The 19,880-nt window shown below is 36.6% G+C and overlaps 1 protein-coding gene across 1 annotated transcript in view; it reads left to right on the forward strand.

Moving 5' to 3' along the window:
- SAMSN1 (SAM domain, SH3 domain and nuclear localization signals 1) overlaps positions 1-19,880 on the forward strand; it is a 258,586-nt gene that overhangs the window by 234,474 nt on the left and 4,232 nt on the right. Inside the window, exons 10-11 of the mRNA XM_007934912.1 lie at positions 4,447-4,653; positions 7,028-7,178. Of these exons, the coding sequence (XP_007933103.1) occupies positions 4,447-4,653; positions 7,028-7,178 (358 nt within the window). The remainder of the gene's footprint in view (positions 1-4,446; positions 4,654-7,027; positions 7,179-19,880) is intronic.

The following is a 19,880-nucleotide window of genomic DNA, read 5'->3' on the forward strand; positions in this document are numbered from 1 at the left end:
CAACATGTCAGTCAATTCCTTCAGGCTAGCAGAAAACAAACTAACTGATGCCTCTTTCTTTTAAGGGTTCCCATCTGACTGAGTCAACTCGCCCCCCCCCCCAATAATTTCCCTTTTAATTAACTCAAAATTAACTAATTTGGGACATTTGTTGATCTGGAAAGTTCCTTTTGTCATATAAAAAAACAAATCAAACTCACTGCTGTTGAGTCAACCCGACTCATAGTGACCTCTCCTTGGGTTCCCGAGGTGGTATCACTACAGAAGCAGATTGCCCAACCTTCCTTCCTAGGAGTGGGTAGTGGGTTTGAACCACCAGCCTTCTGGTTAGCAGTCAGATGCCTTATGTAACATAATCGTGAATATGAAATCCATTATATTCACAGTCTCAGAACACTCAATATAATGAGAGTATAATATAAGGTGTGCGGACCAAGTGCAAGAATCTGGGGGGTGGGGGAATACCTTAAAGTTCTGCCTACCAAACCCTCTCATCTGAGAAAGCCTTCTATTCAGATATAACTGACATATTCTAACTTCACTTTGCACTGCGTGTATTTCTTTATGTTATTTCAATGCTTTCATCACAAGCCGATAGGGTAGGTAAAGTTAGCATCACTTTTTGATGAAGAGACAGAATCAGAATTTGCCTCTTGCCCACCATCTCCCATCCCTTAAGGGAGGGATTACCCCTAGCGCCTTAGAGTCCATTCAAACTCATAGTGACCCTGTAGGACAGAGCAGAACTGCTCCATAGGGTTTCCAAGGCTATAAATCTTTATAGATGTAGACTGTCCCATCTTACACTGGACATGGAGTATCCAGTGGATTTAAACTGCCGAACTTTCGGTGAGCAGTTGTGTGTTTTAACAACTGTGCCATCAGGGCTTCTTAAGGAATGGATAAGAAATTAGAAATCCTGTCTTCTAATTACACTGCACTAGGCTGCTCTATAGGAGCCCTGGTGGTACAGTGGGTAAGCACTTGGCTGCTCACCAAAAGGTCCACAGTTGGAACCTACCAGACACTTGAGGGAGAAAGATGTGGCTGTCTGCTTCCATAAATTTTTATAGCCTTGGAAACCATACAGGACAGTTTTACCCTTGTCCTACAGGGTCATGATGGGTCAGGATTCTTGTTGATCGGTTTGATTTTGGTTTGGTATGCTGAGTTATAAGGAGCCTTGTGGCACAGTGGTTAAGTGCTTGGTTGCTGACTGAAAGGTCAGCCGTTAGAAGCAACTAATTACTCCACAGGAAAAAGAAATGGCAGTTTGCTTCCGTAAAGATTACAGACTATGCAGCAATTCTAATCTGTCCTATAGGACCACTATGAGCTGGAATTGACTTGATGCCAATGGGTTTTGTTCTGTTTTTTTGTTTATGCTGCTTTATAACTCAGCATATTTAGAAGTAGCTACCTTGTTCCCACTCAAGGCCTGCTAGAATGGCCAGACTGGTACACGTGTGTTGTTGGTGTAGACTACTTTCAATAAATTTACTTCATTCTATCTCAAACCTGAATCATCCTTTCTTTTTAAAATACTGGATTTTATAGATTAAAATATTTATCACCACCCAAACTTTCTAAGTCCTCAGCAGGGCAAAGGTATGAGTAGAGTAGAGATGGTTACAGAGGAGTTTCACAAATATTTGTGAATCTCTGCCACCTCCCCTGCACAAGAAGATATACGCTCATGATTTTTAAAGTAAAATCATAGAAACTCATTAATGGGCATCAGTCCTTTCTTCATCTCTACAGAACACTAGTTATACCCTGAAGCTTTACACATTTAGTTATTTAATGCACTGCAATCATACTGTACTTGGACCTTTAAAGCAGCCTTAAAATGTTCATTTATTTATACAATCTGAGTGGCAAAAGTATCACCATATCAAAGTATTTTGTTCAGGAGTTGCAACTTGGAGACGATTGCAGACCTATGATTGGCTGACTACAATAGTACCAATATAAGAAATATGCTATGGCTTTTAATTTTTTCCCATTTAGTATCACAAAGTGCTATAAATAAAATCACAGCAGTTATGATTAATTATGAAATTATTTAACCAATATTAACTAATATAATAAGTTATGTTGTTGTTGGTTGTGTGCCGTCGAGTCAGCCCCTACTCATAGCGACCCCTCCTTGGGTTGCCAAGGCAGTATCAGTACATAAGTAGATTGCCCAACCTTCCTTCCAAGGAGTGGCTGGCTGGTGGATTTGAACTGCCAGCCTTCTGGTTAGCTGTCAAGTGTCTTAGGTACTATGCTACCAGAGCTCCTATAATAAGTATGGATATTATTATTTAACATTCAAAGCACTCAGCTGTTTATCCCTAATATACTATCAAATTAGAGAAAGTTCAGCTGGGAGAATTAGGAAATCATTCCCTTTAGTTCTTTCTTTGGTTGTTTATATGAAATGACTTGAAGTCTACGTTTAAGTCCTAGAGAAATTGTTCTCATAGCCTAGAAACCATCATGGGTGGAGGGGCAGTAGAAAAGAAGATACTGAACACATTTTGATTCAGGTTAGCCTGTCACCTTCCCTACAATACCATACCAGTACACTACCATTACCACTGTGGATCATTTTAGCAGGAGTCCCTGGGTAGTGCAGTTAACACACTTGGCTCTTACCAAAAGGGTGCAGATTCCAGTCCACCTATAATATCTTGGAAGAAAGGCCTGGTGATCAGCTTCTGAAAAATCATCCACTGAAAATGATATGCAACACAATTCGGATCCTACATACATGAAATCACTGAGTTGAAATTTACTCCATGGCATTGGTTACTGGTTTTATAGGACACGATAAGAATCCTGCAGTTACCCCTGAGGAGTGAAACTATTATTTCTATCAAGGGTTTTATCCAAAATAAAACTAGGTCTCTGGTAGCGTAGTGCCTAAGGCTTTTGACTGCTAACCAGAAAGTTGATGGTTCAAACCCACTAGCTACTTCTCAGAAGGAAGATTGGGCAACCTACAACCATAGAGATAGCACCTCAGAAACCCAAGGAGGGGTCGCTATAAATCGAATCACCTCAGTGGAAGTGAGTTTTTTTTTAGTTTTGTCTTTGCTTAGTGACCTGTGGGCCTTCCTAGAAAGTGTACTTTTTATGAGATTAAGGATAATAGGTAAGATGCAACAAAGGGACGCCATGCCTAGAAACTTCCCTAATAAATTTTAGGGGATTTTGCTAGCCTAGGACTGGATTCCTTTTAGTTAAAGGCAGGAAGACCCAGACTAACAGTTTATGTGGCCAGAGAGGCAAATGATCATAAATTAGAAAGACCAGATCTTTGAGTCACAACTGAATTCTAATATTACAAATAAAATTTGTAGTTCAGTTTAAAAAACACACATTCATGGAGAAGTGGGAAAAAATATATTTTCAGAAGAAAACATTGCTTTGTTTGAAAGCAATCCCTGAGAAGTGCCCAAAATAGTGCACTCTGTAATCACGTCTCTGGAGGCAGGAAGTTATAAGACTCAAAGGAGTATTTGTATAGAAATCAATTTTATTTACAAAGAACTGCCCCTATGGGGTTTCATTCCTGCTAGTAAGTACCAGTTATTAGCCAATTAGGGTTCTGGACGTGAATAAAGAAAAAGACCAATCTTATTTGCTCATCCCAATGTGCTTTTTCTATACTTCAACTCAAACTTGGTTGCAAAGCTCAACCTAAATTTTATCCTTTCTATAATAAGAACCAAGTAACGTATTTGGCGCACACACTTTTCTGACATATTTGGTGAGTTCTGAACAATCTCATTATTTTATATGAATGCAATACTTTAGATGGATTTAATTTATACTTTAGATTAATTTTTCAGATGAACTACAAGCACAAACACAGTGACAGATTTCTGTCTCTTCCCCTTTCCTAATTGGGAAGCCCCTCAGAGAATGATTTTTCGAGCTTTGATACATATAAAGCAAATGTATTAGAGTGTGAGTAAAAGAGCATCATATTTCAGTCAGAAGACTTGGTCCTAAATTTTGGTTCTACTCTTAACTTCCTGTAAATTCTTGGGAGGTCATTTAACGTTTGTGTTTCTTTTATTGTAATATTTAAAATGATAATGATAACATATACACAAAAATGTCAGAGGTTTGTTGTAAGAATAAAATGAACAAGTATATGCAAAAGTGCTTTGTAAATTACATTGAGCTCCACAAATATAAATTGATAAATCGATATGAAGATACAAACATAAAGGTGTCATCACATACATTTAATAGCTTTTTCTTCAAGTTTGTTGAATTCTTTATTATTACTAGTAAATAATTTTCATTTAAGGATGTTTCTTCTTAGTTTTACTTTTTAAAAAAAATCCTGAAATCGTTTAGTGTAATTCCCTCATTATTCTAATATTCTAAACAATGTGAAAGCACCAGAGTTCTCTGAAATCTAATTTGGATGTCTTTTGTCCTTAGAAAGGAGACATTATAGACATTATTTGCAAAACACCAATGGGGATGTGGACGGGAATGTTGAACAACAAGGTGGGAAACTTCAAATTTATTTATGTGGATGTCATCTCAGAAGAGGAAGCAGCCCCCAAGAAAATAAAGGCACATCGAAGGAGTAAGAGGGAAAAACCAAAGACTCTGCAGGAGTTCTTAGAGAGGATTCAACTTCAGGTAAGCAGACCTATGGTCTGTTCAGTTTGGGCTGCACATGAATGGTATATTTGAGGAGAGAAAATCTATGAGTGATTTTTGAATTAAATTGGAGTTTGTAGCTCAGTTCCAATTACTATGACAAGGTCCAAATACCACTATTATTTCCTTGACAGTTTTTTAAAATTTCATAATTACTATGGAATCCTGGAAATTCTAACTTATAACAAAAAATACTGTTTCAACAGATTGCACAGCTAAATAATTTGAAGTCTATGTTTCTCATTTATTTCAATATTTATATAAAACCAAAACCAAACTCACTGCTGTCGAGTCACTTGGACTCATAGTGACCCCTCTTTGGGTTTCTGAGGCAGTATGTCTATGGAAGTAGATTGCCCAATGAAAAATACAAGACTTACAGCAAAGGAAAATCAGTTTTCCAAGAACAGTTCTTATTTTTCCTTTATTAATTTATTATTCAAGGACAGATCTTAATATAACATCCTTTGGACTAAACCCTAATGGTACTTAACAGTGACAGTAGAGATTAATGTTGGGAAAGTGCAGTGAAAAATGAAAAATACCTAGGAGAATAAAAGCCCAGAGAAAATGTGTAAATATGAATGACATAAAGAGCATGAAGAGTAAGATAAAGTTCGGTGAAGTGAAAGGGGAAAAAATGAAAAGAAATTGTATTTTGTATAGAGTAGGGATCAAAGTAAAGTTGAGAGAAAATAACTAAATAGTTTTAAAAGTAAATAACTAAATTTAATAGCTTTGTTGGGCAAAAGTGATCATAGGACCCAAAATCATTGTGATAAGGAAAATCTGTTGTTTATATTTATAATTTAAATATTTCTTGTTACATTAGCAAAATTTTTAATGAAATATCTACCTTATTAAATGGTATGTGCATACAATATACTTAGTCTCACTCAACTTACTATTTGCCAATCCATTTCTAAAATTAACTAAGCAGTACTTTAAGAGTTTTCAAAATTCACCAAACTAATTGAACATTCTTTAATTATTTTTCTGAATTATCTCACTATTTTTCTGTCCGTAAACATACTCACTAAGCATTCCAGTCTTATTATTAAACCACACTCACTGCCATTGAATCAATTCAGACTTATAGTGACCCCGTCAGACAGAGTAGTACTGCCTCATAGGATTTTCCAAGGCTTCCAAGGCTTCTTTATGGAAGCAGACTGCTTTATTTTTCTTCTTCTGGTAGGTTTGAAGCACTGGCCTCTTGTTAATAGACACATGCCTTCCTCACCATACCATCACAGCTCCTTAGTCTTATTATTAGGGCATATCGAAGTATTCCTTAGTGGATGTACAGGTTTGAATTTGCCTCTGCTACTTGTTCTGTGACTTACAAGAAAATCAAGGTTAAAGGAAGTTAAATGACTTATCCAACATCCCACAATTAAATGTATATGTATGGAAATTTTGGTTTTCTTTCTTCCAAGTCAATGCTCCTTCTAGAATACATTATTTTTGAAGGAATTTCTGTGTGTCTTCTATTTTTGTTGTCATTATTTTTAGTAAAGAATTAAAAAAAATAAGGTCCAGCAATAAGTTCTTCCTGATTACTTAAAGGTTTTAGACTTCCTCATATTCAATTTTAGTAACAAAAATAAGGATATTGAAATTGTAACCAAGAAAAATAGGAGAAATTATTGAGGAAGTTAAAAAGCATTCAACTTTACTTTGCATTTTTATCCTGTTAGAGAGAACAGAGGTTACATAAATAACATACATACTTTGAAATCAGAAGCCTATGAATTTTAAACAAATATATAATGATGCATATTATGACTACAATATACACGATCAGAAAAGGAAACAATACTTTTCCAAGCCATGGTGGTTTTATGCTTAATAGAAGTTTTTAATTAAGTAGATAGTCTGGGATTACTTAGGCTTATATAATGTCTTTGAACTAAAATGCTTAAAATAATTTTTATATAGAATTGTGTCTATTTCAAATTCATTTTTAACATACCTCAAGATGTTAATAAGAAAATAGATGCTTTTACAATCAAGCTAATAAAATGAGATATATATTCAGAATTATTCCTGTAATATACTTTTTTGTTAGAGGGATTTTATTTATAGACTTAAAAATAACTAGCTCTGACAATTTAGCTAGTTGACAAGTGAAAAAGTACCAAATGGGATAAATGGTCTAGCCATTTATATTTCTTCCTCAGAAGGTTAGGATTATATAACACAGTCTTGTTCTTAAATGCCTTGGAGTTCATATGTCAAAAATTAGTACATTTTGGTTTTCTTACGCATTTATACATTTCATTTAAATCTAAAGAAAATTAAATATTTGACTGACTTGATTATATTATACATACATTTTTTTCTTCCACAGGAATACGCTTCAACACTCTTGCTCAATGGCTATGAGACTCTAGAAGATTTAAAGGATATAAAAGACAGTCATCTCATTGAATTAAAAATTGAAAACCCAGAAGACAGGATGAGATTACTATCAGCTGCTGCAAATCTCCTTGATGAAGAAAGTAAGCGTGTGCACCTACTTCGTTAGCTGATATTCACAGCTTATTGTAAATACTATTATCCTTAAAAACACAATCTTAATTTTATTTACTGAGAAAAATATTAAGCATTCTTTACTATAAAATATGTATTTTCATATCAATTTTGCAACACTAACTTTGGTCAAATCTATAATTAGGAAGAGGAACTTTTTCTCCTTATTGGACTTAGGGAATCAAAGGACTTTTCTGGGTATCTCATTTTGAATCTGCAGAGCTATTAGTTTACACAAAAGTAGATGTCTATACTCCCAAAGGGAGCTCTGGTAGCATAGTGGCTAAGGCACTTGACTGCTAACCAGAAGGCTGGCGGTTCAAACCCACCAGCCACTCCTCGGAAGGAAGGTTGGGCAATCCTACTTCCGTAGTGATACTGCCTCGGAAACCCAAGGAGGGGTCGCTATGAGTCAGGGCTGACTCGACGGCACATAACAACAACAACAACAATACTCCCAAAGGCATGAGCCATTTTTGAAAAATGTCATACATGGCTTCTGTAAAACAACACGGAGTATGACTCCAAGCTAATGAGCCCTCATGCCATACAGGAAAATTCATTTTGTTACCATATAGTCACATCTTGTATGTTTATAGTATTCTTTCAAAATGTTCTAAAAGCTTGCAAAAATATTCAGCACTCACTTTTATTATTTGAGATGTTTCTCTGTATTTGTAAGTATAAACTAAAGATGTAATAATACATGCAGATTCAATGATGGCAGAATATTAGCTATGTCAACAGGATATTTAAAGGTAGGATGGCTGTTATTTTTACAAGTATGCATCTAGAACACTCTTCTTACTAAATCTTGTCAGTCCCAAATCCTTTTGCTCAGGGAGTGCCAAACTCTGCAAAAAGTATTGTAGGTTTTTTTTTTTTTTAAAGACAGGCTAATTTTAAATCTGAAAAAGAACTTAGATCACCCACTGTAACCTTCTTTTTTCAAAAGAAGTAGTAACAACAACTAGTAACCACCCTTTTTGAATATGTTTTATGAATAAAACTTTGGGCCAGGTACTTCATAGTTATCTTCACTGTATACCATGACCCTATGAGAAAGATATCACTAACCCCATTTGTATGAAAAATCCAGAAGATAAGTAATTTTATAAGCTCACACACCTAGTGAATTCTAGATCTTAGATTGTAATCCAGTTTTTGTGCTACTATGTGATACTATACTTTGTAACATAAGTAAAGCACAGATGGGGAGTGAAGGGGAAAGTTGTAATTAGAATCTGGGACTCCTTCCTGTCCATTCATGGGGTTTCCTGGACTCACTCTCTTAAGTTCCATAAAATGGGCATAGTTGCACAGAACATATTTAATTACACACTGGCTTTTATCCACTGGGGACTAATATGCATTTTTAAGACTCTGTTCCTTATTTTATTCTGACTTGTTGTCTTATATTTGCATTGAAAATGTTAGTTACCCTTTTCAAAGAACTTCCACATGTGTGAATAGTTTACATCAGCAGAACTGATGTCACTTACCAAACCAAAACCAAACACACTGCCGTCGAGTCGGACCCGACTCATTGGGACCCCTCCTTGGGTTTCTGAGGTGGTATCACTACGCAAGTAGATTGCCCAACCTTAGGAGCTCGGTGGTGCAGTGTGTAAGACATTTGGCTGCTAACCAGAAGGTCAATGATTCAAAACCACCAGCTTCTCCATGGGAGGAAGATGAGGCAATCTGCTTCGGTAAAGATTTACAGCCTTGGAAACCCGATGAGGGTCGCTGTGAATCAGAATTGACTCCATGGCAGTGGATTTATTGATTTATTTATTTTTTAGGTTTGTAAAGATATTATTTGACTTTTTGGTGGAGGGAGGGAGATGAAAAAGAGATTAAGGTGGGATCACAGAGGCAGACAAAGGTCAATTTGAGGAAGTAACCAATTTTACTCAATGGTGAAACCAAAATGAAATTAATCAGTGTAAACGAATGTAGCAATATTTTCCAAGTAAATGACACAGTTTCCCTCCCAGTTTTTCATCTCAGGACATGACTACTCACTACATAATATCTAACTAAGAAATAGATCCTGTGGATTTTTTGTAGCTCTTTAGAGGATAATGTTCAGTGTCACTGCTAATGCTCTCCTAAATAATTTGGGACTTAAGTAGAGGGAGAGAGAAGACCAAACATTATTGGAACACTAATGAATAATTTCTTATCTTCTATAACACCATGATGTTGTTATTAGTTGCCATTGCATAAGCTCTGACTCATGACGACCATATGTATACCTGAAGAAAACGATGCCTGGTCCTGTACCATGTTTACAATTGTTGTTGTGTATGAATCCACTGTTGTGGTTATTGTTTCAAACCATCTTATTGAAGGTTTCCCTTCTTTTTCCTGACCCTCTACTTCTTCAAACATGATATCCTTTTCTAGTGATTAGTCTTTCTTGATAATATATCCAAAGTCAGCAAGCCAATTTTGCCCATTTCACAGATGAGGAAATATTTCAGAGATGAATTGCAAAGAGGTCAAATATCTAGGTAAGTAGCAGAGCTGAGGTTTTAGTCAGAGAGTCTGCTATAAAAACCCAAGTTCTTTCATCCGCAAAATGGTAAACAGGAAAACAAAATGCATATTTGAAAATTGATATTTTCTACATTTTTGCCAATTTTCTCAAAGGTTGCACTTTAGTTTTTTATCTCAGAAAATGGAAGTTAATATTTAAGTGAGAATGGAAATCATGAAACAGCACAACTCCCTGTAGAGTATAGCCTATTGTGATTGCCTTGTAACAATGTTTTCAGCCATAAACCAGTGGCCAAATGCTTATCTCCATTTCCTCTCTTCATTCCACCTTTCTCATTACCTGTCCACTTTCTATATTAAGATAAGAATAATACCTTATAGATCATATAATATTAGAACTGTATGTAATTTTTTAAGGAATATGACCCGAATTCTTTCTTTGCAAGATGGGGGAACTAAAATGAGAGGATCTTAGTGGCTTTTCCAAGGTCATGTATGTAGAATCAGGTCTCCTCAATCTATTAGAAATACTTTCTACTATATCCTCGTCTCTGGAACAAAACCTCAAAAGCCTGAAGTGACCTTCAGTGCTTGACATAAAAAATGACAAACCCCCCAATTTTTTCCCCTTATAAAACTCTAGAAAATTGTGCTTGGAGGTCGCTAGACGTTGGTCACTTAATATTAGCTGGTAATATATACATATACACACACAGGCCAGATTCTAGGAGAGGAGAAATGGAAAAAATGCGTATTTGACCAGCGTTTGTTGTCAACACACAATCCTGAGAGTTTTCTTATTTTAATCTCACAGTCTAAAGTAGTACTAGAATATACATGTCAAAAAGATGCATATTGCATGTTAGGCTATTCTGACTGAAAGCTATTTATCTTACACGAAACTGCTTTGCTCAAGAAATAAAGAAGAATGACTTCCATTTGTTGATAAGATGATGAGTTCTGATGATTCGGCACCATACTTCTGTATGCTTATTTTTATCTCTTCTATTCTCTGTGAATCATATCTTCTACAACCATGCTAAAGATTAAATGCACAACCTCCATGTACCATGAATGATAAAAACCTTGAATATATGGTTATATAACTGAGACATTATTAAAAACAAATGCATGTCACAGTCACAGGTTAAAAATAGTTGGCTTCTTTTGGGGGAAGAATGAAGTATATAAATAGGCCATAAATTTATGTATACATTCTATTTTGATCATTGAATAATGGGGAATGTTAATGAATTTCCAATTTAGGTCCTAGTTGCTTGCTAGTCTGGGTACTTGAAAAGCTTTGCTGTTTGATTGTTTAACATAAAAAAAATTATGCAGAGTGGTCACCTGTCTCTAGCATAAGAGTTGAAAGTTTGTAATGTAAAAAATGTATAATAATGACATAATGCTAAAAAAACAAACAAACACAAGTCTCATGTGAGCTTTTACTGCATCAAGAAGGACCATGAGGATGTGGAAAGGGATGAAGGATGTAGTTGCGGCAGATATCTAAGACTTAGAGCAATCAATTTTATTTTTCTCTTGGCCCAAAGTAGATAGCATTCTATTCACTTTGACCTTGAAAATGTAAACCAGATTAAACTTTTTGGGTCACTGTTTTTCCAATAAGCTGAGAGAAGGGCTGGCAAGTGGTGTTAGAGTTGATCACAGGATTATCTTTGGAGGAGGATAATGACTTTGGGTCCATCAATCTGGCAAGGCCAGCAGAGATATTCTGCATTTGCTCCCATGTTGCATTAGAACAAAGCAGAATTAGGTCATTGACTCACTGCACAAAGGATGTGGTGGCTGCATCCTTCAACTTCCTCTAACTTCACAAAGGGGAGAGAAAAAGATCAACATCAATACTCAAAGCTGAATCCTATAAGGCAAAAATCAGACATGCCACCACCCTCCAAACTTTTTACCAATTCTAACACCAGCTGTCCCTCCCACAGCACTCACTACTTCTCTTGTTGTTGTTGTTACGTGCCGTCAAGTCGGACCCAATTCATAGCAACCCCTCCTTGGGTTTCTGAGGCAGTATCACTACGGAAGTAGATTGTCCCATCTTCCTTCTGAGGAGTGGCTGTTAGGTTTGAACTGCCAGGCTTCTGATTAGCAGTCAAGGGCCTTAGGCACTATGCTACTACTTCTCTGGTGAGTTCAATAACACATTGCAATGGCCACACAGAACTCACAGACAATACTCATGATTATAGGGTTTACTAGGTAAGCACCAAGTTACAATTCATGTTCAAGAATGCTCAGGATACAGTTCTTTGATCAGGATAGACTCTTTTCTGCTATGCCCTAAGGCACACTTCTCTTCAGCCTTTAGTTTCTTGCCCTGGCCTCTGCCCTGCTCAGGCAAGTGTCTCAAAGCTCTTTGAGCTCTGCTGATAGCTGCACCCAGTCCACCAGCAAGTCTCCTGCCTGAAGGCACTCAGCTTTCTTGCTCCTTGGGCCAGCAAGCCTACTACTGTGTCTTTTGCCAGTGTCTTGTTTCTGCTGCCTTGTCTGCTGTCTTTCTGCCATCTTCAGTGCAGTGAGATCCCCCCTTTCCATCTCTGGGATTGCTCATTTTAAGCCTAGTGAGATAACAAAACTGACCAATCCCTCCATTAGGGTTCCATACACCTTATTTCCATGGCCCCACCCCCACAAGTGTGCCATGGACCTTATTTACATTACTAAGAAGCTATCCAAACCCTTTGGTAGGCCACAAATCACCTCAATTTACACAGTTCCACCCAGTGATCTGGTGGGTGTCATAAAGACTATATGGCTAGAAGAGCTATACCAAGTAATTCACTGCACCATATTCCCTCAATTGGGGTGTAAATGAGGTTGGAGGGAGAAGAAAAATTGAGGTAAAACCCAGCTCTTAAAGGAGCAAGAGTAGAATATGTTTATTTTGTGCACATTTAGGATTTCTGTATTATCTGAATTTAAAATTGGTTTGTTTACATTGAGTAAATATTCCCAGCAAGTAAAAGAGAATTAAGAATATGTGTGCATGTGTGTGTGTGTTACATAAATTCAACCTTCAAGACTCCTTTGCTTTGCTCATAAAGGTAGCATAACATAGTTAACTGCTGTTTCTAGCAAATATTTTTCTTTGTTCTGCAGTTATTCCTCTTTTCCCACGTTTAGAAGCCCCTTGATGTATCTTAAGTGTGTTTATGAGAACATGTATTCTTAGGGAAAATGGTAACGGGAATATTTCATTTTCCCTAAAGTTCAGGGATGAATACAATTGAAATGGAAAAAAAAAAAAGTTTTCAGAAGCAGGATAAGCAAATTTTATCAGAATCTGGATACAATATATTTTAGGTACCCACAACCTTTGGTTCCAGTGTCAAATGAGGAGGAAGGGGGAGAAGGGTAGGTTGTGTGCCAGGCTGTTGGCACCAGCTGTGGTCACAGCAGCCCCTCATTGCTCAACCATGCCCAGTTGTGCCTTCCCGACTGCCTACCTGCCCAAAATGGTACAGGACAAATGGCAAGGCCCAGCCAGGAGCCTGGAACATGAGCTGCCAGCAGGAGAGATTTGTAGCTATGCCAAGCAGCAGTCCAGCAGTTGGCCTGAAAGTGTGCCAGAGTAGGCTGGTGCCCTAGACCCTGACATGTATACCTGGGGTTTCTAACCCACTTGCCATATGATTTGAATCTAGACTCAAGAAATTTACAGCTTTTAAGGAAAGATATGTTGTCTAGATATACTATGGGGAAAGCATACTCACATTTTCCTTTATGTATTTATAAATATATGTTTAATATTTATTTCTAGTCATTGCTGTCTGGATTTATGCAGTTTCATAACTTCAGATTTCACTTTCCTTTTACCCTCTAAGATTTTATTTATCACACATGCCATATTCCATACTATACAAAATGAATGAAATGAAATATAAGCATATTTACTCTTTTACCAGAGCATAATCCCTAAAGAAAACAGTTCGCAGATTTTTCGACTCAGTCACCTGAGGACCTTGTAATGTCTGTATCTATAGGACACTCCCATACTTGTTTTTATATTGCACTGTGATTGTACACTTGGGATGGCTTTGTAATGGTTACTGTGCCAGACAAGGTTGAAACCTCTATTACCATTGTGCTTTTCCAAAGGCCCTAGGCCTGAGGTTTGTATCCAAAACACCAAAAACCAAACCAGTTGCTGTGGAGTCAATTCTGACTCATAGCGACCTCACATGCTGCAAAGTAGAACTGCTCTCCATAGGGTTTTTGGCTATGACCTTTTGGAAGCAGATTGTGAAGGCTTGCTTCCAAGGAGCCTCAGAGTGGGATCAAACTGCCATCTTTTGGTTAGAAGTCAAGCACTTAAATCGCTTGCACCACCCAGGGATTTCCGTGCTTTGCATCCAGTGAATGATTAAATGCTTGCAGAATGACTAAATGTTGGGTGAAGGGTGAAGAGATTTGCAAATTGTGAATAACCACTTTTTTTTTTTTTTACTGATTTAGAAGAGTAAACTTCCCTGCAGTCTCAACTTTCACATACAAGTTCTTATGATAGGCTAATGGGTATTGGTATGTGTTGTCAAGATATTTATTGTATACATACACTAACTGTGTGATGCATAAAAGTATAAATTAATATAACATCTTTGGAAGGCAATAATCTCAGAACTGATCAAAGTTTAAAATATGCACCAATTGTATTAAGAAATTGCAATTCTAGGAATTTTTCCTAGTAAATTCAACAAATAAATGCATTGAAATACTAGTAGTTATAGTTAAAAACTAAAAACCTTATAAACATCTATCAATAATTAATTTTCTAAATAAATTAAGATACTCATATAATAAAGATGTTCAGAATGAAATAGTGTTTCAAGAATACTGACATGAAAAGATGTCCAAAAGACAGGAAATGGTAAAAGTGAATTGTAGGCCAATAATATCCAGGAGACTATATTTTTTCAAATTATAATAATTTTTAAAATTATTAAATTGGATTATACTTTAACCATATCATCTCAGTGCCATCGAGTCATCTTCGACTCATAGCGACCCCTCTGTGAGTTTCTGAGGCAATATCTCTATGGAAGTAGATTGCCCAATCGTCCTTCCGAGGAGTGGCTGGTGAGTTTGAACCACCAGCCTTCTGGTTACCAGTTAAATCCCTTAGGCATTATTCCACCAGAGCTCCTAACCATATCAAGTAGACAGAATTAATTTAACCTATAGGAAAAATGAAATTGATTTGCTAAGACTCCTAAAGAAGTAATATCTTATTTGGTCATTATAAAATAGCCAAATATAACAATAACTTAACTGAGGGTAAATATTTCCAGAAACCAAAGCTTTCCATGGGGGTTTATGGTTGCATTATGCCTGGTAGTAGCCTAATGGTGTTGTTCACATTGGTGTTGAGTTATTGTGATCCTGAGTCAGTTATGACTCTGCTCACACCAGAGCAGCCAGCACAGTAAAGTGGAGGATGCTATAATTCTAAGTGAATCTAACTCCTTTATGCACACCTCATTAGGGGGCAGACTAATATGCTAGGATACAAAGGATCTTGAAATGTGGGGAAAAAATGTGGAAAAAACATTTCAACTCCATATTCTCTCACAGCCTGAAAAAAGTAACAGGAAGCTGGTTGTTCTTCCGCGAAGGGATTGTTGTCTTTGTTTTGTTGTTTTTCCAAAAAGTAGATTAATATTCAAAGTAAGTGAATTTCAAATATCCACTATAAATAGAAATTAAAATATCCAAATAATTAAAAGACATGCTTAAGATGAAATCAGAAATAACTGATTGTCATGCTCTGTTGTCCACTAGAGCATTGTCTACTCCCATAGACAGTGGTGCCTGTGGAAAAATAAATAAAACCATAGTCCCCTGGATAATGGTCATGTTTGGGTTTTGAATGATTTAAATAGGGCTACAACAGGAAGATTAGGTTTTCATCCATTTTAAGATGTGTATACCTGGCATTTCCTCTGTGGAGATGGCACCAGGCTAGAGGAAAAGAGGAGGATAATTCACAGAACCAAGAGATATCTTTATTTAAAGGTCAACAAAATTCCTTATTTGGCCTTCAGTTCTTTTTCCTTTAGTTAATTTAAACATCATATTATTTTATTAAAAGTATCACTTATTGAGCACTTATTTCAGCCACGCATTTTCCTTCATCTAGGTTGCATGATTTTATTGTCCTTGACTCATAAGCTTCATACTTAAGACAAATAAAACACTAAAGTCAAAATCTGGAAGATGTGACAAAGAATCCTGGACAATTCAAGCAAAACTTAGTATTTTCTTTTTTTTTTTTTTTTTTTTAGGATGTACTTAACTTTCCAATCTATGAGTATAGGGCAGATACCTCTCCAAATATGAAAACATTTTTCCCAGAGTAAGGCTCTAGTTTGATTTCCTTAAAGCTTTTTTCACTTTCAGTATAATTGAGGTTGCCTATACTTAATTAATTAAATGTCACAGTGCCAATATAACTATTTTATGAATAATTATATCAGTTTTCCTCTGTTCTAATTATCACTTTTTTTCTAAATCGATGACTGTTGTTGTTGTTATGTGCTGTCTAGTTGGACCTGACTCATAGTGACCCCTCCTTGGGTTTCTGAGGCAGTATCACTATGGAAGATTGCCCCATCTTCCTTCTGAGGAGTGGCTGGTGGGTTTGAACCGCCAGCCTTCTGGTTAGCAGTCAAAATCGATGACCATCTTAAAATATTGAATAATGAGCATTCATAATGACTTATGAATAATAGTCAAATTAGTTCTTCATAATCAAGTATTCCCTAAATAACTTTCTCTATGACTTAATTATTTTATTTTCATTACAAAACAGAATTGTTTGAGACCTTTCTCAAATTATGTGATAATTATCCAATATAATCAGACTAGTAAATGTACAACTTTTGGAATATTTGTAAGCCATTTGGAGGATTTATTGAAAAAAAATTATATTTTATTTCTTTTTCTTTTTTATTAAAATTGCAACAAGACTGAGAATTATAATTATTGTTAATCAAATATATAATTATTATATATTGTCTAATTCTCAGATTATAGTTATAGTTATAATCTGAGAATTATAGAAAAATGTATATAATTTTATAATAATTTATCTGTGAATTTTTTATATATGTATATTCTTTTACATAATTTTAACAAAAGAATGGGAGCCCTGGTGGTACAACAGTTAAGTTCTTGACTACCATCAGAAAGCCGGATGGTTCAAACTCACCCAGTGGTTCCACAGGAGAAAAGAGCTGGCCATCTGCTCCCACAAAGACTATTGTTGTTGTTGTTTGATTGTTGTTGTTATGTGCCGTCGAGTCATACCTGACTCATAGCGACCCCTCCTTGGGTTTCCGAGGCAGTATCACTACGGAAGTAGGATTGCCCAACCTTCCTTCCGAGGAGTGGCTGGTGGGTTTGAACCACCAGCCGTTTGGTTAGCAGGCAAGTGTCTTAGCCACTATGCTACCAGAACTCCTATGTTATAGCCTAGAAAATCCTATGGGGCAGTTCTACTCCATCCCATGGGGTCACTGTGAGTCAGAATTCACTCAATGGCACACAACAACAATAAAAGAATACATAAATTATGTATCTTGATGTTTTAACTTACCATTTTTCAGAAATATTTTGTAATAAAAAGATGTATTCAGACATCTTAGGCAAGTCTGTAATTTCAGAGGCAAACTGTTTCTTATTCTAATGCATTACTTGCCTGGTTAGCTCAGATGATTGGACCAGGGTACAAAACTGATAAAGGGTTATGGTTTCAATTTCTAGGCAGGTCAGTTAGCTTTAATCTGTTTCATGGCCACATAAAGGAATGTATGACTTAGAATGTGGATACATTAGTATGAATTCATCACCTCTGCTGGAAAAAAGCTATCCATGGCACAAGACCTAGGTTTATGCCAATCCCTATGTCATTAGTGTCAGGATGAGATGAAATGGAGAGGAAGAAAATCTTGACCCTCCATACCAAAATTGAATTCTACATAGCATTCATTTCCATAATATAAGATAATGACCTGCTTTTCTTTTTATAGTTGCAGTTGAGGGGCTCCAGCTGATCACCTGCCTGAAATTATTTCAAGCCTGGTGGGAAGCATTTGGGGAGGCATAGTCATGTTTCCATTTCACTAGGAAATCATTTAGCAAATTACTGCTCTTCTGTAAATTACTGTGCTGCATAACTTTCATACTGAGCAACTATTTCCTTTTTCATAAAAAGTACAGATGAAAAAGGTTTCTATAATAAATAACCTATATTTAAAACACACCAACCCTTAGAATTTAGAAAATATGATATGGTATTTCTTGGGTGTAATTAAAAATAAATAAATTTTTATTAGTAATATTTAAAAAGATATGTTATTTGTTAAAGTCACTTTTTCATTTATTGTTTATTTACTTTGATATCCTTTGAGGTGAATGTCTGGAGGCTTCCCAGGGCAAAATACCTAGTTGCATACTTATTTTTTGAAGTCAGAAATTTGATATCAGAGATTTCGAAGCCTAAACTGATATTAAGAAGAAAAAAAACAAACTCACTGCCATTGAGTTAATTCTCACTCACAGCAACCTTCATTGGGTTTCCAAGCTATAAATCTTTATGGAAGCAGACTGCCTCATCTTTCTTCTGCAGAGCAGGTGGTGGGTTTGAACCACCAACCTTTTGGTTAGCAGCCAAATGCCTTAACAACACCAGAGCTCCTTGTATTAAGAAGAGAGTGCTATAATTAGTAATCATTCAAAATAGGGTATCGGGAGCAAGCAATTTTTATTATGTCAAATCTTGGTTAGGATGTCAGTCTGAAAAAAGGTATTAACTCAGTTCTTTTACTTTTGCGTTGAGGTAGTAGGACCATAAATATTCTCGAGGAAATATGGATTTATTCCCACAACGAGTAGGAGTCACACTCCAACTAGGATGATGACTGCTGATGTGGTGAGAAGCAGGAGAAAAGACTAAATTATGAAATTACTGACCTTTCCAAGAAATACTTAGATAATGTTGTTGTTGTTATGTGCTGTTGAGTCGACCTCGACTCATAGCGACCTCTTCTTGGGTTTCCGAGGTGGTATCCCTACGGAAGTAGATTGCCCAACCTTCCTTCTGAGCAGTGGCGATGCGTTTGAACTGCCAGCCTTCTGGTTAGCAGTCAAGTGCCTTAGGCACTAGGCTACCAGAGCTCTCCCAATTTTATTCCAATGGTAGGAAGTTAGAGAAGCAGAGACAGGGGAGAAAGCATTTCTTCAGAGATTCAGGCTCCATTTCAGTGCTGCCTTATTATAAAAGAAGGGCTTAGAAATAAAAATACATAACCTTATTTTTATTTAACTTTTTATGATTTTAGATGAAAGTTTACAGAGCAAATCAGTTTTCCATTCACAATTTGTACACATTGTGTTTCATGCCATTGATTATGATCCTCTCAATGTAACATCACTCATCCCACTTCCTCTCTGTATTTCTAATTTCCATTCCTCCTTCTTTCTTAACACTTCTTGCCTTCTGAACTTTGTCTTTGGGCAAATGCTGTCCTTTTGATCTAGAATGGCTGATTGTTCTAAGGAATGTGTACCTCCAGTATTGTTGATTATCTTGTAGACCTGTCTATTTGGCTGAAAATTGAGCCATGGGGGTTAGTTCATTTCCAGGTCCAAAGGGAGCTGTGGTAGCATAGTGCCTAAGGCACTTGACTGCTAACCAGGAGGCTGGTGGTTCAAACTCACCAGCCACTCCTCGGAAGGAAGGTTGGGCAATCCTACTTCCGTAGTGATACTGCCTCGGAAACCCAAGGAGGGGTTACTAGGAGTCAGGGCCGACTCGATGGCAAATAACAACAACAACAACAAAGGGTGACTAAGGGCTATAGTTTCGGGGATTCCATCAGTCTTTATCCCACCAGTAAGCCTGGTCCTATTTTATGATTTTGAGTTTGTTCCATTATTTCCCACTCTATGCAAGGCTTTCTAGTATGGTTCCTTTCAGAGCTGCTGGTAGTGGTATAACCAGGCACCATCTAGTTCTTCTGGTCTCAGGATAGTGGATGCTAAGGAGCTCTGGTAGCATAGTGGCTAAGGCACTTGACTGCTAACCAGAAGGCTGGCGGTTCAAACCCACCAGCCACTCCTCGGAAGGAAGG

Source organism: Orycteropus afer, unplaced genomic scaffold, assembly GCF_000298275.1.
Source record: "Orycteropus afer afer isolate SDZICR_OR568_19922 unplaced genomic scaffold, OryAfe1.0 scaffold00022, whole genome shotgun sequence".
NCBI classification, from domain to species: Eukaryota; Metazoa; Chordata; class Mammalia; order Tubulidentata; family Orycteropodidae; genus Orycteropus; species Orycteropus afer.